This window comes from Sebastes umbrosus, chromosome 7 (assembly GCF_015220745.1).
Source record: "Sebastes umbrosus isolate fSebUmb1 chromosome 7, fSebUmb1.pri, whole genome shotgun sequence".
NCBI classification, from domain to species: domain Eukaryota; kingdom Metazoa; phylum Chordata; class Actinopteri; order Perciformes; family Sebastidae; genus Sebastes; species Sebastes umbrosus.
In genome coordinates this window covers 35,650,351-35,674,396 of record NC_051275.1, presented here as the reverse complement: position 1 = coordinate 35,674,396, position 24,046 = coordinate 35,650,351, and the positions used below count along the sequence as shown (strand labels likewise).

The 24,046-nt window shown below is 43.4% G+C and overlaps 1 protein-coding gene across 1 annotated transcript; it reads right to left on the bottom strand.

The window, feature by feature from the left end:
• Positions 1-311: 311 nt before the first annotated feature.
• On the bottom strand, positions 312-23,534 carry ece2b (endothelin converting enzyme 2b). The gene is made up of 18 exons (XM_037774519.1): positions 23,523-23,534; positions 21,187-21,322; positions 20,618-20,833; positions 18,890-19,014; positions 18,069-18,215; positions 16,601-16,666; positions 16,307-16,495; positions 12,232-12,374; positions 11,137-11,251; positions 8,578-8,688; positions 8,377-8,475; positions 8,200-8,277; positions 7,509-7,612; positions 6,697-6,807; positions 5,816-5,883; positions 3,644-3,834; positions 2,606-2,701; positions 312-1,488 (listed from the first exon to the last, which is right to left on the bottom strand). Exons 1-18 carry the CDS (start codon positions 23,532-23,534, stop codon positions 1,312-1,314), a joined length of 2,184 nt encoding a protein of 727 aa, XP_037630447.1. The 3' UTR covers positions 312-1,311.
• Positions 23,535-24,046: the final 512 nt, after the last annotated feature.

Genomic DNA, 24,046 nt, shown 5'->3' with positions numbered 1-24,046 from the left:
GGATAAATGAATGAATGGTAATATATTAAGATGAAGGTGTTAAATTAAGGATTAATTAATGGTTTATTTTGTTAATTAATTTTATCTTTTAAGGCATTTTTCTGAAAATTTAAGGCAAAATTTTGAATTTCGTCTGTTTTAATAAATCCTAATTTTTTAAGGCGTTTATTGTTGAACGCTGGCGCAGACTGATTAACACTGAACTCCTCGGTTTGTACATCGGTTACCATGACAACGCTAACATGGCGGTCGGCGGCGGTGACGGAGCTAGACGTTTTTCGAGTGGTTTAAAAGTGAGACAAGACGACACGTTTCATTCACTGACATCCCTTCATTTTTTAAAATTTAAATTCCATAAATTCACCCTTTAATAATGACGTAATTAAGAACAATGTAATGGGATGTTAAGGGATAATTAATGGATTGTAGATTTCATTATCTACAAGGTTTACGAATCTTTTAAGGGTTAAAAAAAAGCCCTTAGAAATTGACCGAACAACATGAAAGCCATTCCTTCCAATGAAAGTTCAGTCAGCTTTCATACTATTTGGTCAACTTTAAGGTGTTTTTTTAACCCTTAAAAACTCCATAACCACGTTAATAATCCATTAAAACCCTTTAATAATATATCATAAGACAATTTATTGATTAATTAACCCCAAAATTTAAGTTGAAACCTGAAAATTGTCCCTTAAAATGGTCCTTAATTGAATAATTAATCAGACGACGGTTTGACACACACACACACACACACACACACACACACACACACACACACACACACACACACACACACACACACACACACACACACACACACACGACTGATGATGAAACAGTTCAACTTTGTATGAGGTCATCACAGTGATGTCATCAGAGAGAGTTACAGAGCACTTTCACACACACACAAACCAAAGCCCAGTAATAATTATAATAATCAATAATAATATTAACAATAATCAATAACGGTGATAGAGCAGAAATCAACAACATCGTCCCATGTGGCTTCATCATCATCATCATCATCATCATCATCATCATCAGTCCTTTGTGTCTCTGAGTGAAGTCCACTGAGTCCGTTCAGGTTGCAGACAGGAAGTCAGTCTGACGTCTCTAATGAACAGATTAATATTAACCCTTAATGAACACCTGATCACCTCCAGGTAAGCTCCTCTAATTAAGACACTAACGAGCTGGCTAATTAACAAACTCACCTGTCAATTAACAATCTGACTCGTTAACCGACTAACTAACATACCGACCTGTTAATTAACCCCCGAACCCCCCACTCTGACCCCGTTCCTCTTCAGTCTACCAGACCTCGCAGCGCCTCCCGGTGTTCATGGGCGTCCCCGCGGGACAGTTGAAGTGGCGGCTGAAGTCCGGCGAGTTGGCGAGCGTGCCGATGACTCGGTACCGGGGGGGGCTGTGGGGGTCGGTCACCAGGCCCTCGTGAGCGCTCTCTGGCGTTCGAACTGAACACCACACCTGATGAAAAAAAACACACAAACAGGAAGTTGATTTTCTCCACTTCGTTTCCCTTCACTCTTTACCGGGACGTGTTAGCTGCTTCCTGATTGGCTCGGGGGTTATTTTGTTGTTCTAACCAGTCAGGAGCGACTGACTGTGGTAGATGTTGTTAGCAACAGTTAGCTTTTAGTTTATCTGCACAATAATGACAAAATTAAAATAGAAAAAAAGAAACAGTTATTACAGGAAGGAAGCCTGGAAGGCTCATTCAGAGTCCTCCATTATTTAACAAATATAAAATGACATTATTATTCAGAATAAGTAGATTTGTACGACCAACAGAAGCATCTTTCCACGAGGTTCAACATGAAATGATACATTTATTCAACTGTGCCCTAAAAACTGGTTACACAAAGGTATTCAGTGAATTCAGACCCGTACGTTTGATTAAAACATGTCTCGATGTAAAACAATCAGGGCTGTCAATCGATTAGAATATTTAATTGTGATTCATCTTGATTAACTGTGGACAGTCATGTGATTAATCGTGTATTACATTTTCTTTTTTTTTTTAATAAATCAACTTTATTTGATGAATATTACTCATCAGTTCCTCCCTCTGTTTGAAAGGCTAAACGCCGACAAATATGGACTGGAGCTGAGTATTTCGTTAGATTAAAAACTAGGGCTGTCTACACCAGTAACTTGGTAAAAAATCTTCAAAAGTAACAGACTTTTTATTTATTATTTAACCTGTTTGTGCATCGGCTTTTCGTTGCAGCGGGGCGACTTGTTAGGCACTAAAAATAGCACCGCTGCATGAGACGCACTAATCTTGTTGATTAACGGTTAATAATCGGTTAACGAGGCTCGGTTATCGGTTAGAATTTTTTTTTCTAAATTAGCATCCCTAATTTGCATATCTGGAGGTCAGAGGTCAAGGGACCCCTTTGAAAATGGCCATGACCAACATTTAGCGTAAGTTTGGAGCGTTATTAAATCAGCGTGTCATCAGCATATAAGTTGAGTCTACATCAGGACAAGCAGAACGTGGGTCATCACTAGAACCAGAAGTGGACCCAGTATAGAGTCCTGAGGGACACTTTCTGCTCGGAGGGTCAATGAGGTGTCTCACCTGAGCAAATCCCACGAAGAAGAGCTGATCGTTGGTCAGGTTGACGGCAGGAAGCCTCTTCTCCTCTCCGTTCCTCTGGACCCACGACCGATAGGCCTGAAGGAAAAACATCACTTTAGTCCTGATTAGGTCGGGAACATATGACGAGGTGCGGTTCTGGAACAAGGCCGTTCAGCTCACTGTGTTTTGGTTCTGATGAGTCAGGTTCACTTTGTTATGATTTGAGCATATTAGAGCTGTCGAAGTTAACGAGATGATAACGCAAACTTGTTTTAACACCACTAATTTCTTTAACGTATTAACCCAACTTGTGATTTTTAGGTTGTAGCGGCTCAGTGTTAAAGCTAGAGTGAAGATACTGGTTTCATCTGAAAATAGAAAACCTAAAGAAACCGTTGGTACCAACCATTTCATACTACTACTACTAGTAGACTACCTTTACTAGATGCACCATTAAAGTGTTGAACAAATAAAATATCCCAAAAATATCAGTAAAATATCCAAATATATATTAGTAGAATATCCCAAAAAATAGTTAAAATATTGACAAAAAATAGTTAAAATATCCCAAAAGATATTAGTAGAATATCCCCAAAAAATTGTTAAAATATCCCCAAATAATATTAGTGAAATGTACAAAAATATATTAGTAGAATATCCCCAAAAATAGTTAAAATATTGACAAAAATAGTTAAAATATCCCCAAATAATATTAGTAAAATAGCAGAAACATATAAGCAAAGGGTCAGACAAACATTTGTAAAATATCCAAAATAATATCATTAAAATATCCCAAAAATATTTGTAAATAATCCAAAGAAAATGAGTAAAATATCCCCCAAATTGTAAAATAGCAGAAACATATTAGTGCTAGAGAAGATATATAGCATATTTGTCCATTCCCATGTTGATAAGAGGATTAAATACTTGACTAATCTCCCTTAAGGTTCATTTAGAACAGATAAAGAATGTGTGATTAATCACTTTGACCTATAGATAATCATGTGATTGATGGATTGAGCTCTAGTTCATACTAACATGGTATGCAGCCTTCAGTCCTCCGTTGTCGGCGATGTTTTCTCCGAGCGTCTGTTTCCCGTTGATGTGTTCCCCGTTGACGGTGTAGCGGTTGTACTGATCCATCATGCACTCGGTTCTCTGACGGAACGCCTCCACCGACGAGTTCTGCCACCACGGCCTCAGGTTACCTTCTTTATCGTACTCACGACCTGCCGGCAGGAGGGAGGACATCTTTACGTCTTCACGTCACCTCTCTCTGTCGTGATAATCTAACGCTGCGTTCACTGTCACCTCTCTCTGTCGTGATAATCTAACGCTGCGTTCACTGTCACCTCTCTCTGTCGTGATAATCTAACGCTGCGTTCACTGTCACCTCTCTCTCTGTCGTGATAATCTAACGCTGCGTTCACTGTCACCTCTCTCTCTGTCGTGATAATCTAACGCTGCGTTCACTGTCACCTCTCTCTGTCGTGATAATCTAACGCTGCGTTCACTGTCACCTCTCTCTGTCGTGATAATCTAACGCTGCGTTCACTGTCACCTCTCTCTGTCGTGATAATCTAACGCTGGGTTCACTGTCACCTCTCTCTGTCGTGATAATCTAACGCTGCGTTCACTGTCACCTCTCTCTGTCGTGATAATCTAACGCTGCGTTCACTGTCACCTCTCTCTGTCGTGATAATCTAACGCTGCGTTCACTGTCACCTCTCTCTGTCGTGATAATCTAACGCTGCGTTCACTGTCACCTCTCTCTCTGTCGTGATAATCTAACGCTGCGTTCACTGTCACCTCTCTCTGTCGTGATAATCTAACGCTGCGTTCACTGTCACCTCTCTCTCTGTCGTGATAATCTAACGCTGCGTTCACTGTCACCTCTCTCTCTGTCGTGATAATCTAACGCTGCGTTCACTGTCACCTCTCTCTGTCGTGATAATCTAACGCTGCGTTCACTGTCACCTCTCTCTGTCGTGATAATCTAACGCTGCGTTCACTGTCACGTCAACATCTACTGACGCTTTCACTTATATCTAATGCTGTGAGTGTTTAAAGTGAAAGAGCTCAACATCAGGAAACAAAGCAGACGGAGAGTTTGAATAGTAACTGAAGTATTACTGAAAAAATATATCAAATAGACCCTTTTAGTGATGACGTCATGATGAGGTCACGGTGCTAGCTGGAGGCTAACGCTAGCAGTGGGCTAACATTAGCTGGAGGCTAACGCTAGCAGTGGGCTAACATTAGCTGGAGGCTAACGCTAGCAGTGGGCTAACATTAGCTGGAGGCTAACCAAAGGAAAGACTGGAGGCTAACGCTAGCAGTGTGCTAACATTAGCTGGAGGCTAACGCTAGCAGTGGGCTAACATTAGCTGGAGGCTAACGCTAGCAGTGGGCTAACATTAGCTGGAGGATAACGCTAGCAGTGGGCTAACATTAGCTGGAGGCTAACCAAAGGAAAGACTGGAGGCTAACACTAGCAGTGGGCTAACATTAGCTGGAGGCTAACGCTAGCAGTGGGCTAACATTAGCTGGAGGCTAACGCTAGCAGTGTGCTAACATTAGCTGGAGGCTAACGCTAGCAGTGGGCTAACATTAGCTGGAGGCTAACGCTAGCAGTGGGCTAACATTAGCTGGAGGCTAACGCTAGCAGTGGGCTAACATTAGCTGGAGGCTAACGCTAGCAGTGGGCTAAAGCTCCACATCTAAATGTCCTCTGTGTTGTTGTCTGAATCCAGATCTCAGACATTAGAGATGAGTAACTGTGATTGGAGCTCTAGAGCTACAATATCAGAGAAGCGTTTCAGAGACGGAGAGGAAATGATGCTAATATTTAGCCTTCTGCTAACAGCAGCTAACGTGAGTCGTTAGCTGCTGCTGGAGAGAGAGTGACGGCACATGTTGAGAGGAACTAGATTATCTTCAGCCATCGTTAAAAAAACAAGACAACAATACCTGCTAGCGTTAGCTAACGTGTTCAGAGTTATTCTGCCTCCACTGAACACGTCACCATGGTTACTAACACGTCACCATGGTTACTAACACGTCACCATGGTTACTAACACGTCACCATGGTTACTAGGAGGAGAGAGCCACAGTAACTGGCTGAACGCTGCAGGAACACTTTAAACATCCTGACCACGTCGTCACCTCCAGCAGGAAGTGGACATGTGACAGGAAGTAAACCGGACTCACCCTGATCATCGAAGGCGTGCGTGAGCTCGTGACCCATCACCACCCCGATCCCACCAAAGTTCAACGCCCTGAAAACACACACATCATAAACAAGTTTAAAACGTTTCTCCAAAGACCCTGAAGAGTCCAGAAACCAGAGACCTGGGTCCCTATATCGTACACCCGGCGCAGCGCAACTCCCATTCCTAGTTTCAGGCTGACACAGCTTCACGCCCGGCGCCCACGTTGTGTTAGTAGCAGATGTACTTGCGCCCATCTGTGCGCTTTGTTGGCGCTTCGCTATCATGAGGCAGCAGAAAGTGATGGCTCCATTAATCAACAGAAGCCTGGTCTAAGGTCTGCTTCAGTAGGCAGAATGTTTTCGGCATCATTGGGCAAAACAATTGGGCTCGCTTCACCAATTTGCCGAATCTGCCTTTTAGCGATGCTCCTGGTGCAGCTACACCTGACCTTATAAAGGGAAGAGGAGACGACACTCTGATCGGTTTCCTGTTTCGCCCAAAACACAACTATGATTAATTAAGAGACTCATTTCAACCCTTTGACCCTTGCGCCTTACTTTGCGCCCAGATTATGCGCTGCTTAACTCGTAAAATTGGATTTGGGACACGCCCTAAATCCACTTTAGACCTTTAGATGGTTTAAATAGGGCCCTGTAGGGTTCAGGAAGGAGATCAGGAACCTTCCTCACAATCTAGTCTGATTGTTGTTAATCTGTGTCTGTATGAACGGACTCAGTTGATAAACATGAATGATCAGTAATTACTGTTTTACAGGTGTAATGAGTCATAAATCCCTGACGGACAGACAGGTGGACGGACAGACAGGTGGACGGACAGACAGGTGGACAGACAGACAGGTAGATATGGAGGTAAACAGACTTGGGGTGGTCGTGGGCGTAGAAAGGAGCTTGCAGGATCCCAGCAGGGAAGACGATGCCGTTCTTAGTGGGCATGTAGTAGGCATTAACTGTAGGAGGAGTCATACTCCACCTGAGAGGAGAGGAGACAAGGAGAGGAGGAGACAAGGAGAGGAGATGAGGAGCAGATCTTTTCACAAAGCTTCTTCTACCACCGAGGTGTTCCTGCCGGTGGCCATAAAACTGTGATTTAATCTCAATAAACGGATCAAAATGATGCTGAAATAACTACATAATGATGCCGATTAGTAAAAAGTCTGAATTCATGCTTCGTCAGGTCTGTTACCATGACGACAAGCAGACAACTGTTAAAATGCTTGTTTTCTGAATGGAGTCTGGATGGATCAGAGCCAGGCTATGCAGCTGCTCCATCAACACTCAACATGACGTCATCTAGAGACGTTGTTGTTTCTACAACAGACAGTCTGTGGTTTCGGGTCTCTGGACAGATGTGATGGACTATCGGAGCTCTGGGTGACCACAGGCACAAACAACATTTTGTTATCCTCCATTTCTGATTCAACAACGTCAGGACGTCAGTGACCATTTGCGTCTCCCGGCGTGAAATTTGGGTCAATTCAAAGACGCTAAAGAACTGAAGTTCTCTTCGCTCTTGGTGTGAACACACCGTTAGTCAGGACTACCTAATCTCAATGGGACTATTCTGGATAAATATTCAGGTTCAATAAATACATTTTAAAAAGATAAATGTGTGTATTTGTCAGTGTGTGACTGTTTCTGTTGGTGTGTATTACTGGTTTTCGTCATTATTACTGGTCTTTGTTGGGAGTCTTCCTCAGCTGGTCGGCCATCACTCGGGCTGAGAAGTTGTAGAAGTTCAACATGTTCTGGAAGAAGCTGTCGTCTGACACGTCATACTGAAACACATGTTAGAGCATAAACAGCATGAACAGCATGACCAGCATGACCAGCATGACCAGCATGACCAGCAGACCAACATGAACAGCATGACCAGCATGACCAGCAGACCAGCATGAACAGCATGACCAGCATGATCAGCATGAACAGCATGAACAGCATGAACAGCATGACCAGCATGACCAGCATGAACAGCATGACCAGCATGAACAGCAAGACCAGCATGACCAGCATGACCAGCATGAACAGCATGACCAGCATGACCAGCATGAACCGCATGACCAGCATGACCAGCATGACTAGCATGAACAGCATGACCAGCATGAACAGCATGACCAGCATGACCAGCATGACCAGCATGAACCGCATGACCAGCATGACCAGCATGACCAGCATGACCAGCATGAACAGCATGACCAGCATGAACCGCATGACCAGCATGACCAGCATGACCAGCATGACCAGCATGAACCGCATGACCAGCATGACCAGCATGACCAGCATGACCAGCATGAACCGCATGACCAGAATGACCAGCATGACCAGCATGACCAGCATGAACAGCATGACCAGCATGACCACTCACCCCGTCAAACACGTCGTCCAGCTCTTTGGGGTCCAGGATGAATTCTGGGAAACCGATCATATCGTAGATCGCGTCTGCCTAACGAGGGACAAACAGACACAGTGAGACCAATCAGCACCTTTACTCCACCTGTCTGTCCCCCTGTCTGTGTACCTGTCTGTCCCCCTGTCTGTGTACCTTGTCTTTAGCAGCCTGTCTCGTGTGCTTGTCCATCCAGCTAAGTCGGTCCAGAGCTTCTTTAAACGCTGAGCGGATCTCATTAATCATCTCCTCGGCCTGAGAGAGACAGAGAGACATGTGATGAACCAGATCAGACCTGGACCATCTGGTCCAGGACCAAAAAGCAGACTACGTGTTTCAAACAGTGCTGGGACTCACGATCTCTTTGCTGTGTTTGTCGAAGGTCGCCTTAACGAAGAGCGCTCCCAGAGCGAAGCCCAGCGTGTCGTCAGTGTTCCCGATACAGGTCTGCCAGCGGGGGGTGCAGGACTGTAACAAACCACAACCAGTTACAGGCGGGTCAAACCAGTTAGAGCCAGATCAAACCAGTTAGAGCCAGGTCAAACCAGTTAGAGCCAGATCAAACCAGTTAGAGCCAGATCAAACCAGTTAGAGCCAGATCAAACCAGTTAGAGCCAGGTCAAACCAGTTAGAGCCGGATCAAACCAGTTACAGGCGGGTCAAACCAGTTAGAGCCAGGTCAAACCAGTTAGAGCCAAGTCAAACCAGTTAGAGCCAGATCAAACCAGTTAAAGCCAGGTCAAACCAAATAGAGCCAGGTCAAACCAGTTAGAGCCAGATCAAACCAGTTAGAGCCGGGTCAAACCAGTTAGAGCCGGGTCAAACCAGTTAGAGCCGGGTCAAACCAGTTAGAGCCAGGTCAAACCAGTTAGAGCCAGGTCAAACCAGTTAGAGCCAGATGAAACCAGTTAGAGCCAGATCAAACCAGTTAGAGCCAGGTCAAACCAGTTAGAGCCAGATCAAACCAGTTAGAGCCAGATCAAACCAGTTAGAGCCAGATCAAACCAGTTAGAGCCAGGTCAAACCAGTTACAGGCGGGTCAAACCAGTTAGAGCCAGGTCAAACCAGTTAGAGCCAAGTCAAACCAGTTAGAGCCAGATCAAACCAGTTAGAGCCGGGTCAAACCAGTTAGAACCAGATCAAACCAGTTAGAGCCAGGTCAAACCAGTTAGAGCCAGATCAAACCAGTTAGAGCCAGGTCAAACCAGTTAGAGCCAGGTCAAACCAGTTAGAGCCAGATGAAACCAGTTAGAGCCAGGTCAAACCAGTTAGAGCCAGATCAAACCAGTTAGAGCCAGATCAAACCAGTTAGAGCCAGATCAAACCAGTTACAGGTAGTAGCAGACCAGGCGTACCAGTTAGCACTAGGGATGTCACGGTACCAGAAATCTAGTAGTCGATACCAATACCAGGGAATTTACACGATTCTCAATACCAATTTGATACCACAGTAAAAAAAACAATAAATCCCATGTAATTCAACACGCACTCCGTTATTAAAACATTTGAACATTATAAAACACAGAGGCATGTAGCTTTTAAGTGATAAATAAAAAGAAACGTCTATTAACATATTAAAACAGAGCAGTGTTATGAAGCCTTCAAGTATTTAAAACCAACCACATCGTCTGACGTCTGATGTCTGGACGTCTGGACGTCTGGACGTCTGGACGTCTGTGAGCTGCTAAATTGGAAGTATTTCCTCCTTTGTAAAGAAAAGTACGACGGCACGTTACTGCACCGCATTCTGGTTTTTGCGGATCTATTATTACTCCTTATATCCGCCGCGAACGCAAAGTACTCCCATACCCCACTCTCGCTATTTGTTCAACGAGTTGATGCGGAGGTAGCGCTGCAGCAGCCGCCATCTTTCACGTCTGGTGTTGTTGTTTTTTTCCGTGCTGTTACGGCGTTCTTCTTCTTCCTTCATTTCACGGTAGATGAGAACTCTTGTGAGCGTATACTGACCCCATTAGATCCAGAAGAATCACATCTCCAGTACCTCCGCTCCGGTACCAAACGACCATTACAGGCATCATTCGGTACCAAAGAAAACGAGTACCGTCACATTTTTTGAATTTTGGTACTGAGTTGGTACCGAAGTATCGGTTCTCGTGACATCCCTAGTTAGAACCAGTCACAACTTTTAATAACAAGACAGAACTAGTTAGAGCAGGTTAGAGCCAGCTGGAGGCATTCACAGACCAGTAAGAACCCGGTTTCCCATCAACACCAGTATAGGTAGAACCTTCCTGGGGTCTAGGATCAGTCAGAACCAGCTACAGACTACTGGAACCAGTTCCCACATTAGCACCAGAACAGACGTAGCTTACTGGGGTCCAAAACCAGTTGCAACTGTTTAAAACAAAATAGTTAGAGCCAGTTACGGCAGATTTTAACCAGTTTAAACTGGTAGACCAGTCAGAACCTGGTTAGAACCAGCAGAGGTAGAACCTTCTGGTTTCCAAAACCAGTTGGAAGAAGATAGAGAACAATTAAAACCAATTAATGGCTCATTCATTAGCTTTTCCAGTAACACCAGTGATAGCCAGTTAAAACCAGCTTAAATCCACCAGAACCAATTACAACACTTTGGAACCACTTAGAAGTGGGTAACCAGTTAGAACGCATTAAAACCAGTTAGAAGAAATAAATAGAAACCAGTAGAACCAGTTAAAGTTCCACCAACAGGACTGGGACTGGACTGAGAGGAGGATCCCCGACCGTAGTCATAATATCATTATACCTGCTGTAGTAGAAGAAATAACTCTGTCAGTACAACAGTAGTAGTATCTGTAGTATTCATCGCTGTAAGAGTAGTAGTACTTGTAGTACTACTGCAGTAGAAGTAGTAGTACTTGTAATAGTACTGCAGTAAGAGTAGTAGTACTTGTAGTAGTAGTGCAGTAGAAGTACCTTCTTGGTCCCGTAGAGACTCTCCAGCAGTTTGTCCTGAGCGTTCTCGAAGCGTTGATCCAAACTGGCCACGCTCTTCTGAACCAGAGTCCACATCATGTAGTTATTCAGCAGACTGGGAGACAGACAGACAGACAGGTGGTCAGACAGACAGACACACAGACAGACAGGTGGTCAGACAGTCAGACAGATAGACAGATAGACAGATAGACAGACAGGTGGTCAGACAGACAGACAGACAGATAGACAGATAGACAGACAGGTGGTCAGACAGACAGACAGACAGACAGACAGACAGGTGGTCAGACAGACAGACAGATAGACAGACAGGTGGTCAGACTGGGAGACACACAGACAGACAGGTGGTCAGACAGACAGACAGATAGACAGACAGACAGGTGGTCAGACTGGGAGACACACAGACAGACAGGTGGTCAGACAGACAGACAGATAGACAGATAGACAGACAGGTGGTCAGACAGACAGACAGACAGATAGACAGATAGACAGACAGGTGGTCAGACTGGGAGACACACAGACAGACAGGTGGTCAGACAGACAGACAGACAGACAGGTGGTCAGACTGGGAGACACACAGACAGACAGGTGGTCAGACAGACAGACAGACAGATAGACAGATAGACAGACAGGTGGTCAGACTGGGAGACACACAGACAGACAGGTGGTCAGACAGACAGACAGATAGACAGACAGACAGGTGGTCAGACTGGGAGACACACAGACAGACAGGTGGTCAGACAGACAGACAGACAGATAGACAGATAGACAGACAGGAGGTCAGACTGGGAGACACACAGACAGACAGGTGGTCAGACAGACAGACAGATAGACAGACAGACAGGTGGTCAGACTGGGAGACACACAGACAGACAGGTGGTCAGACAGACAGACAGATAGACAGACAGACAGGTGGTCAGACTGGGAGACACACAGACAGACAGGTGGTCAGACAGACAGACAGACAGATAGACAGATAGACAGACAGGTGGTCAGACTGGGAGACACACAGACAGACAGGTGGTCAGACAGACAGACAGATAGACAGACAGACAGGTGGTCGGTGGTGTTCCTGACCTGCGGTCCGTCCTGTTGATGAGGTCAGAGACCTGCTGCAGGTACTCTCTGGCGTACAGGACGACAGGTTCAGTGTCGTTCAGCTCCAGAGGGGACAGAGAGGACGACAGGTAGTCCAACCACTCCACGGCCGGAGCCAGCAGCTGAAACACCACAGAAGAAGAGACGTCACATACACAGGAAGCAGAATCACGTGTCAGACGTCACTAATTTCTTGAACACACCTTGTGATTTTGAAGTTGTAGCGGCTCAGTTGTAAAGCTAGAGTGAAGATCCTGGTATCATAGTAAACTATAAACCTGATGAGTTTACTTTTTTGTAGGTTTTAAGAATAGAAACTGACTTTTTTACACCCAACGTTAAAATGTGTTTCTGTCAGTGCTGTCAAACATAACGCAAATTTGTTTTTAACGCCACTAAGTTCTTCAACGCATTAAGGCAATCGATCCTTCGGAGGTTGTAGCGGGCTCTACATACTGGTATGATATGAAACTAAAGGAATCTAATGAATCCATCGGTACCAACCATATCAAACCAGCTTGTCAAGAGGCTAAATAACGCTCAAAACTTACGCTTGTCCGAAAAAAAGTCTGAAAAATGTTGGAGAAAAAAAGTCTGAAAAATGGCCCAAAAAATTATCCCCAAAATTTTCGAGAAATGTCTGAAAATGTCAGAAAAATGTGCAAAAAAAAGTCTAAGAAAAGTCCGGAAAATGTGGAAAAAGGAGGTTAAATAACGCTCCAAACGTATGCTCAATTTTGATGATGATGTCGTGTCCATTTTAAAAGGGGTCTACTTAACAAATCTCCCTTTAAGGTACATTTTGAACAGATAAAAAAACACGATTGTATTTTTATTCGATCAACAGCCCTAATATATATATTATATATATATATAATATATATATATTAAGGAAGGGAAGTCTTGGATAGAATACATGTGATATTTTACAGTAGATCAAGTTCTTTACTGATGTTCACTTCTAGCGTCTTAAAATCAAACTATCCCTCTGGACCAGACCCGTCCGTCCATCCGTCCACCCGTCCACCGTCTCTGTCTCAGTCAGTAATCCTGAGTGTGGGAGCAGACTGCACCCCCCGGGGGGAGACGCTGAGATGAAAAACTAATCTCCAAACAGTCAAACTGAGCAGAAAGGAGAAACGCCTCTCATGCTGGTTTTCTTTCATGTGAGTATTTAATAAGAGTTGTCCGGTGGTTTAACCAGAGAGAGGAGGCTCGTCTCTGTTTCCCAGCAGAGGGCGCTGGAGGCTCAGACAGTGTTGGGGCAGCTGAGCTGAAATATTCAGAACGAAATGTGCATTTTGCAATAAAAGCAACAACAGATGTCGGTTCATATGTTATGAAAAGATATACGGTAGATATCAGAGCGCTGCAGCTTGGGCCCCCGAGCATGGATGTATATAGAGAGACGTGGACACAGCGTTGGAGGCTCCGTTCATTCCTACCAGAGTGTCTCAGTGGAGCATGAAGACAAAATGACATTGACTTCCGAGTGGGGTAAGTACCCGGATCTTCTGGGGATCTTCCTCATCCATTGGGCCCATGGAGCAGTCGCCATAGCGTCCGCTCGGTCACATGACACAGTCACATGACTCGGTCACATGACTCAGTCACAAGACTCAGTCACATGACTCAGTCACATGACTCGGTCACGGGGTCGCAGCAGTCAGCCCTCGCTCCAGCCTCGGTCTGGGTCTCAGTCACATGAACGGAGGAAGGGAAATAACTCTGGATTCAGATCAAAATAAATGATCCTCTGAGTTACAGACGTCTCTCTCCCAATGGAAGTCTACGGGGAAAGACTTTTTGGGCCCAATGGCATCACGTGACGGACACGGAAGTTGTAGTACCGCAGCCATTTTTCAAAATGGCCATCTAATAGGTGCTTAATATCACTAAATGTGACAGAAAACTGATTTCCTGAGTCTTGTCGTGACTCAGAAAGTTTTGGACTCAGAAATTTGTGAGAAAAAAACTTGGATATTCTCTGAGATTATAAAGTCGTGAATTTTGCGTAAACACGTAGAAAATAAACCCTACAGGCGGTCGCCTAGCGAAAAAAATAAGAGTCTGAGAATATCAACATCTTCCTCAGACATATTATAAAATTACAAAGTAAAACAATATACGACTAAAATTACAATATATTCACTTATTATGCACTGAAGCATTAACCGCCAAGGCCTCCGCCATTTCTGACTACGTCAACAAACTCGTGAACTCGGAGCTTTCAGGAACTTTCCTTCCTTTTCTGTTAATAGATCTTTCCTATATGTTCCACACGGGTCCTCTAAATGTGAATTTATCATGACGCCAGAGGTGTGAGCTGACCTGTCCACACTCATCTGTCCATAAACAATACTCCTGATAAACAACGTTGACTTTTTACGATCCAGGACGAAGACAAAGAGACGAACGTGCACCGCCGACACTGATCTGAATCCATGAAGGCTGAAGTCTCCTTCACGCTCATATCGGCCAGGTTTATATAATAATAACCTGTTATCTAACCTCCCTCTCTCTCCGCCGCCGCCGCCACAGAGATGCAGGCACATGGCAACAGCTCTTGGCAACAGTTGCCATGGTGACCCCAGAAGCATCTGCAGCCCTGAAGGACAGAGAGCTGCAGCAGAGAGAGAGGGAGAGAGAGAGAGAGAGTGAGTGAGAGAGAGAGAGAGGGAGAGAGAGACTGAGGGAGAGAGAGAGAGAGAAAGAGAGAGAGAGTGAGAGAGAAGAGTGAGAGAGAGAGAGAGAGAGAGAGAGATAGAGGGAGAGGGAGAGAGAGAGAGGGAGAGAGTGAGAGAGAAAGAGAGAGAGAGAGAGAGAGGGAGAGAGAGAGAGAGAAAGAGAGAGAGAGAGAGAGAGAGAGAGAGAGAGAGAGAGAGAGAGAGAGAAACTGCACTCTGCTGCAGATGAAACGGTGACGCTGCAGACGCATCGACAGTGATGGACGACGTGGAGAATCAACACATGTTCACCAGGAGGAGGATGAAGAACACCCATCAGTGTTCACATCTGGAGGTTCACATCTGGAGGTTCACATCTCTTTCTTTATTTATCCTCCAAAAGCACATAAAGAAATGATGCCGGGACAGTGAGTTAGACCTAAATGAAGCAACATTACCTGGTGACTCACTGAACTATAGATGATTATGATCCGCTCCATAAAGGTAGCGGGTTCTATCTCAGCCCCGCCTACATTCTTCTACCAGAGTTAACGATAACAGAGTCCAGCTGATGGATGTCTGGAGTTCTGCAGGTGTTTGCTCATAAACTAAAGAACTGGACACGTTAACAAGTTGACCTGATGAGAAGTCAGAGGATGACACACAATCCATCACATCTGTGTTTCAGGTGTGTCAGGTGTTTCAGTATTTCAGGTGTTTCAGGTGTTTCAGGTGTTTCAGGTGTTTCAGGTGTCTCAGGTGTCTCAGGTGTCTCAGGTGTCTCAGGTGTTTCAGGTGTCTCAGGTGTTTCAGTGTCTCAGGTGTTTCAGGTGTCTCAGGTGTCTCAGGTGTTTCAGGTGTTTCAGTATTTCAGGTGTTTCAGGTGTTTCAATGTTTCAGGTGTCTCATGAGTCTCAGGTGTTTCAGGTGTTTCAGGTGTCTCAGGTGTTTCAGTGTTTCAGTGTTTCAGTGTCTCAGGTGTCTCAGGTGTTTCAGTGTTTCAGGTGTCTCAGGTGTTTCAGTGTCTCAGGTGTCTCAGGTGTTTCAGTGTTTCAGTGTCTCAGGTGTTTCAGTGTCTCAGGTGTCTCAGGTGTTTCAGGTGTCACAGGTATTTCAGTGTCTCAGGTGTTTCAGGTGTCTCAGGTGTTTCAGTGTCTCAGGTGTTTCAGGTGTCTCAGGTGTTACAGGTGTTTCAGTATTTCAGGTGTCTCAGGTGTTTCAGGTGTTTCAGTGTCTCAGGTGTTTCAGGTGTCTCAGGTGTTTCAGTGTCTCAGGTCTCTCAGGTGTTATAGGTGTTTCAGGTGTTTCAGTATCTCAGGTGTTTCAGGTGTCTCAGGTGTTTCAGGTGTCTCAGGTGTCTCAGGTGTTTCAGGTGCTGGTGAGCTCACCTGTAGTTCAGAGATGGTGACCTTGTGGTAGATCTTCTCCTCGTCTCGGCGTTGGTCCTGTGGGACGGTGATGTTGGCGAGCGCCGTCTCGAACTCCAGAATCTGCTGCATCTGAAGCTGCGTGGAGCTCCTCTCGCCCCCCAGCAGCATCCCCAGCTCCACCATGTAGTCCAGGTACGCCACCAGCACCTGCCGTTTCAACAGAACATACCTGCGATATGAAGTCGACACTCTGAATAAATGTTAACCGGCTCAGCTCGTCTCAGGTGTATTGACCCATCCCAGAGTTCTCACCTTCTCATTGGCTGTCTTGTTGAGGTAATAGTCCCTGGACGGCAGGAAGAGTCCTGATTGGTCCAACTGGGCACAGGAGATCAACAGGTGAGTGATATCTAACATAAGTCACCACAGAGTCCATTCAGGGGCTGTTCTGGTTCAGTTTATCTCCTTGTGATGTAAATTACGGCTGTTAATAGATTCAAATATTTAATCACGGTTAATCTCACATTGAAGTATCTGACTCCACATTGATGATAATAGAATAACATAACATTCTAATAGTATATATAATACTTTGAAAGGAGCCATTCTGCTTAAACTTTTACTTTTAATACTTCAAGAGCAATATGCTGACGACACGCTGATTTAACGCTCCAAATTTATGCCTAATTTTGGTGAGGAAAAACTCTCTGACCTCAAGATATGTCAATGTGTGAGGGTTTTTGTCCCAAAAAAAAGTCTGAAAAATGTGAAAAAAAAAATGTCCGAAAAATATTTGAATAATGTTCGCAATAAAAATCTGAAAAACATCTGAAAAAAGTCTTAAAAATGTCCAAAAGTCTGAAAAAAGGAAAACATAAAAATAAAAAAATGGTCAAAAAAAAAGTCTCAAAAATGATTGAAAAATGTCTGGAAAAGAATCTGAAAAAAAAATCAGAAAAAAGCCTTAAAAATGTAAAAAAAATAATAAAACATGGTCCGATAAAAGTCTAAAAAAAAGTCTGAAAAAAGAATAAAAAAAAAGTCTGAAAAAAGCCCAAAAATGTCTGAAAAAGTGTGAAACATTAAAAAGAAAAGTCAAAAAATTGTCAGAAAAAAATACTGAAAAATGTCAAAAATTTTAAATTTTAATTTTAAAAATGGTCCGAAAAAAGTCAAAAGAATGTCTGAAAAAAGAATCCAAAAAAAAGTCAGAAAAATATTAAAAAAAGTCTGAAAATGTCCTAAAAATATCCGAAAAATGTTTGCATAAAAATCTGAAAAAAAAGTCTTAAAAATGTATGAAGAAGTGTGAAAAATGTAAAAAAAAAAAAAAAAAGAAAGAAAACTGATTCAAAAAAAGTCTGAAAAACATCTGAAAAAATGTATGAAAAATGTCCATAAAAATAAAAAAAGATTCCAAAAAAAAGTCTCAAAAATGAATGAAAAATGTCAAAAAAGGTCTGTAAATGTCCGAAAAAAGTCGGGAAAAGAATCTGAAAAAAAGTCTTAAAAATGTTGGAAGAAAATGTCTCAAAGATAATATCGCGTTAGCTTTGACAGCCCTGATGTAAATACATTAATATTCCTGTCGATACTCTAAAGTTGATTTCAACATGATACTTATATAATTTATATTCATATACTACTTTAATCATGAAGGATTGGACGGTTGTCTAAAAGCCAAAAGTTTTAGTGCATCAGTTCGTGGTGCTAAAATATCGTAAGTACTTCATCAACTTCCTGTGTTCTGGTTCTGGTTCTGGTTCTGGTTCTGGTTTACCTGGATGACGTTGCTGTTGGAGTTTTTGGGATCAGCATTGACTCCGACACTGAAGAAAGGCTGAGCTCGGTACGGACCAGAAACCGTCTTCAGAACCTCCATAAAGTTGTCCTTCTCCCAGGGACCCGTCATGTTCCAGCCGCCGATCTACAGAACCAAACAGAGTCCAGATGTTCATCACAGGACAAACGTACTGATGATTTACATATGATTACAGATTATCCCCACTTCAGATCACCTTTATCATAAATATAATTATATAAGAGAATATAGTTACTCATCTCTTCACCAACCTACTGGTGTACGAGTTATTATTTTAATAATAAAGAAAAATGCTGTTACTTTTGAAGATTTGTTACCAAGTTACTGGTGTTTGATTATAATAATAAATAATAAATCTATTTGTATAAATAAAATAAAATAAAATATGAATTGTTACATTTTGTTTCATAAAGTTAAGTAAACAATGTTTAAGTCAGGCCTGATGTTTCCTTAGGAATAAAAGAGCAGTCTCTTCCACCCGGTGAGGCAGACAGCTCGTTATTAAACACTGGTATCAGATCGGTACTCGGTATCGGCCGATACCCAAAGCCCAGGTATCGGTATCGGTATCGGTATCGGTATCGGTATTGGGACTGTAAAAGTGTGATCTGTGCATCTCTAGTTCTGTCTAGATATTAAATGTTAAAGCGGCTCGCCATCATCAGCCTGGAAACTGACATTAACACTCATAAAGCAGAGTCTTTGTTGGGGGGGGAGGTGAACCGAGCGATGCTGTCGTACCCGAGTGACACGGTCACCGTGGTGACGGGAGCGGTTACCTTGGCGATGAGGTCTATGAGAGGCTGAGCTGCCAGCTCTTCGATCCTCTGGGTGTTGAGACAGGACAGGTAGTAGGACTGAGTCTTCCTCTCCGCCTCGCTGCTGCCGTTAAACGTCCCGTTCTCTACAAGATAAAACACACTGTCAACCTTCTTTAACCGTTTTATAAGAACTTCTGCATCTTTCACTCATTTAATCCTGATTAATCACAAATAATTGATCTGTTCTAAATGTACCTTAAAGGGAGATTAGTCCAGTATTTAATCCTCTTATCAACATGGGAGTGTACAAATATGCTGCTTTATGTAAATGTATGTATATATTTATTATTATAAATCAATGAACAACACAAATCAATAACAGATATTGATCCAGAAACCCTCACAGGTACTGCATTTAGCATAAAACAATATGCTCCAATCATAACATGGCAAACTGCAGCCCAACAGGCAACAACAGCTGTCAGTGTGTCAGTGTGTTGACTTGACTATGACTTGCCCCAAACTGCATGTGATTATCATAAAGTGGGCATGTCTGTAAAGGGGAGACTCGTGGGTACCCATAGAACCCATTTACATTCACTGATCTGGAGGTCAGAGGTCAAGGGACCCCTTTGAACATGGACATGACAGTTGACAGTTCAGAGCGTTATTTAACTCCTTCATGACCAGCTAGTCTGACCTGGTTGGTACCGATGGATCCATCAGGTTTTATAGGTTACTATGATACCAGGATCGGACTTCTCTTCTGCCTTTCTTTCAGACATTTTCCGGACTTTTGTTTTTTAATGTTGTTTTTGGACATTTTTTGGAGAATTTTACAAACATGTTTGAAAAAATTTCAGACATTTTTGGGATTTTTTTTCCTGATATTTTTGGGACATTTTTGGGGATTCTAGGTTTACTATGATACCAGGATCTTCACTCTAGCTTTAAAACTGACCTGCTAATATGTTTCTGCTATTTTACTATTTTTTGGGGGGATATTTGACCAATTTTCTTTGGATTATTTACTAAATACTTTTGGATATTTTAAAAATATTTTTTGGGGATATTTTACTGATATTATTTTGGTTATTTTACATTTTTTTGTCTGAACATTTGCTATTATATTTCTGCTCTTTCACTAATATTTTTGTAGATATTTTAACTATATTCTTTGGATATTTTACTAATATATACTAATACTACTACTATTACTATTACTAATACTAATAATATATACTTACTAATATTTACTTGTGTTTTTTTTATATTTTACTAATATTATTTTGGATATTTTACAATTTTTGTCTGACCATTAGCTATTTTACAAATATTTTTTGGGATATTCTACTTAATTCTTTTGGATATTTTACAAATATTTTTAAGAAATTTCAAATATTTCTTTTTGATATTTTTACTAATATTTATTTTATATTTTACTAATATTTTTGGGATATTTTATGTGTCCATCACTTTAATGTTGCAGCTGTGAAAGGCTGAGTTTACCATAGTTACTGTAAATACTGATGGTTCATTCCAGCAGAACCTGTCTCACCCAGCAGAGCCTGTCTCACCCAGCAGAACCTGTCTCACCCAGCAGAGCCTGTCTCACCCAGCAGAACCTGTCTCCCCCAGCAGAGCCTGTCTCACCCAGCAGAGCCTGTCTCACCCAGCAGAACCTCTCACCCAGCAGAACCTGTCTCACCCAGCAGAGCCTGTCTCACCCAGCAGAACCTGTCTCACCCAGCAGGTGTTTGAGCAGAGCCTGGTTCTTGTCCCAGATGCTGTTGAACGTGGACCAGCGCGACCGCCCGTCAGGCAGCGGGTTCTTCCTCATCCATCCTCCGCAGGCGAACTGGTAGAAGTCCTGGCACGGGTCGGCGCCGCGGTCCATCGCCTCCACCATCTGACTCGCCACGGTGACGCACGCCTCCGACAGGCACAGGCCACGCCCACTGTCTGCACAGCATCATGGGAAAAAACAAAGAGAGTGAAGCTGAACTGAAGCTGCAGGAGGAGTTTCATCTGTTAAAACAGGTGATGAAACCTTCAAGGAGAAGAGAAGGAAACGAGGAGGTTAGGAAGGAAGGGAGGAGGTAGAGGAGGATGGGTGGAGGAAGGAAGCAAGGAAGGAAGGGAGGAGGTAGAGGAGGAGGGGTGGAGGTAGGAAAGAAGGGAAATGAGAGGAAAGGAATGGAGGCTGTCTCGCACGAGTTTAAACAAAAAGTAGGAAAGGAGACGCACAGAATGAAAAGAACAGGAGGAGGGAAGGAAGGAAGGAAGGAAGGAAAGGAGGCTGGTGTTTGTGTTACCTGAGCTGAATCCTAGACCCAGAACCAGCAGACAGGCCAGCAGAGCCAGCAGGGCGGCCAGCAGCAGAACCGACAGCAGAACCTCCAGCTGAGTCCTCCTGCCCAGAATGTCCACACCGCCCTTCCTGAACCCCACCTGAGAGACACAGAGAGACACAGAGAGACATAAAGAGACACAGAGAGACACAGAGAGACACAAAGAGACATAGAGAGACACAGAGAGACACAGAGAGACACAGAGAGACACAGAGAGACACAGAGAGACACAGAGAGACACAGAGAGACATAAAGAGACACAGAGAGACACAGAGAGACACAAAGAGACATAGAGAGACACAGAGAGACATAGAGAGACACAGAGAGACACAGAGAGACACAGAGAGACATAAAGAGACACAGAGAGACACAAAGAGACATAAAGAGACACAGAGAGACATAAAGAGACACAGAGAGACACAGAGAGACACAAAGAGACATAGAGAGACATAAAGAGACATAGAGAGACACAGAGAGACACAGAGAGACACAAAGAGACATAGAGAGACACAGAGAGACACAGAGAGACACAGAGAGACACAAAGAGACATAGAGAGACACAGAGAGACATAGAGAGACACAGAGAGACATAGAGAGACACAGAGAGACACAGAGAGACATAAAGAGACATAGAGAGACACAGAGAGACACAGAGAGACACAAAGAGACATAGAGAGACACAGAGAGACATAGAGAGACACAGAGAGACATAGAGAGACACAGAGAGACACAGAGAGACACAGAGAGACACAGAGAGACACAGAGAGACATAGAGAGACACAGAGAGACACAGAGAGACACAGAGAGACATAAAGAGACACAGAGAGACACAAAGAGACATAAAGAGACACAGAGAGACATAAAGAGACACAGAGAGACACAGAGAGACACAAAGAGACATAGAGAGACATAAAGAGACATAGAGAGACACAGAGAGACACAGAGAGACACAAAGAGACATAGAGAGACACAGAGAGACACAGAGAGACACAGAGAGACACAAAGAGACATAGAGAGACACAGAGAGACATAGAGAGACACAGAGAGACATAGAGAGACACAGAGAGACACAGAGAGACATAAAGAGACATAGAGAGACACAGAGAGACACAGAGAGACACAAAGAGACATAGAGAGACACAGAGAGACATAGAGAGACACAGAGAGACATAGAGAGACACAGAGAGACACAGAGAGACATAAAGAGACATAGAGAGACACAGAGAGACACAGAGAGACACAAAGAGACATAGAGAGACACAGAGAGACATAGAGAGACACAGAGAGACACAGAGAGACACAGAGAGACATAAAGAGACACAGAGAGACACAGAGAGACATAAAGAGACATAGAGAGACACAGAGAGACACAGAGAGACACAGAGAGACACAAAGAGACATAGAGAGACACAGAGAGACACAGAGAGACATAGAGAGACACAGAGAGACACAAAGAGACATAGAGAGACATAGAGAGACACAGAGAGACACAGAGAGACATAGAGAGACACAGAGAGACACAGAGAGACACAGAGAGACATAAGAGACATAGAGAGACACAGAGAGACACAGAGAGACACAGAGAGACACAGAGAGACATAGAGAGACACAGAGAGACACAGAGAGACACAAAGAGACATAGAGAGACACAGAGAGACACAGAGAGACACAAAGAGACATAGAGAGACACAGAGAGACACAGAGAGACATAAAGAGACATAGAGAGACACAGAGAGACACAGAGAGACACAAAGAGACATAGAGAGACACAGAGAGACACAGAGAGACATAAAGAGACAGAGAGACATAGAGAGACATAAAGAGACATAGAGAGACACAGAGAGACACAAAGAGACACAGAGAGACATAGAGAGAGACAGAGAGACACAGAGAGACACAGAGAGACATAAAGAGACATAGAGAGACACAGAGAGACACAGAGAGACACATAGAGACACAGAGAGACACAGAGAGACATAAAGAGACACAGAGAGACATAAAGAGACACAGAGAGACATAGAGAGACACAGAGAGACATAAAGAGACACAGAGAGACATAAAGAGAATAGAGAGACATAGAGAGACATAGAGAGACATAGAGACATAGAGAGACATATAGATACACAGAGAGACATAGAGAGACATAGAGACATAGAGAGACACAGAGAGACATAGAGACACAGAGAGACACAGAGAGACACAGAGAGAGACACAGAGAGACACAAAGAGACATAGAGAGACACAGAGAGACACAGAGAGACACAAAGAGACATAGAGAGACACAGAGAGACAGTAGAGACATAGAGAGACATCAAGAGAACATGTAGAGGACATAAGAGACACAGAGAGACATAAAGAGACACAGAGAGAAATAAAGAGACACAGAGAGACACAGAGAGACACAGAGAGACACAGAGAGACATAAAGAGACATAGAGAGACACAGAGAGACATAAAGAGACACAGAGAGAAATAAAGAGACACAGAGAGACACAGAGAGACACAGAGAGACACAGAGAGACATAAAGAGACACAGAGAGACATAAAGAGACATAGAGAGACATAGAGAGACATAGAGAGACATAAAGAGACACAGAGAGACATAAAGAGACATAGAGACACAGAGAGACATAAAGAGACATAGAGAGACATAAAGAGACACAGAGAGACATAAAGAGACACAGAGAGACACAGAGAGACACAGAGAGACACAGAGAGACATAAAGAGACACAGAGAGACATAAAGAGACACAGAGAGACACAGAGAGACACAGAGAGACATAAAGAGATAAAGAGAGACATAAAGAGACATAGAGACATAGAGA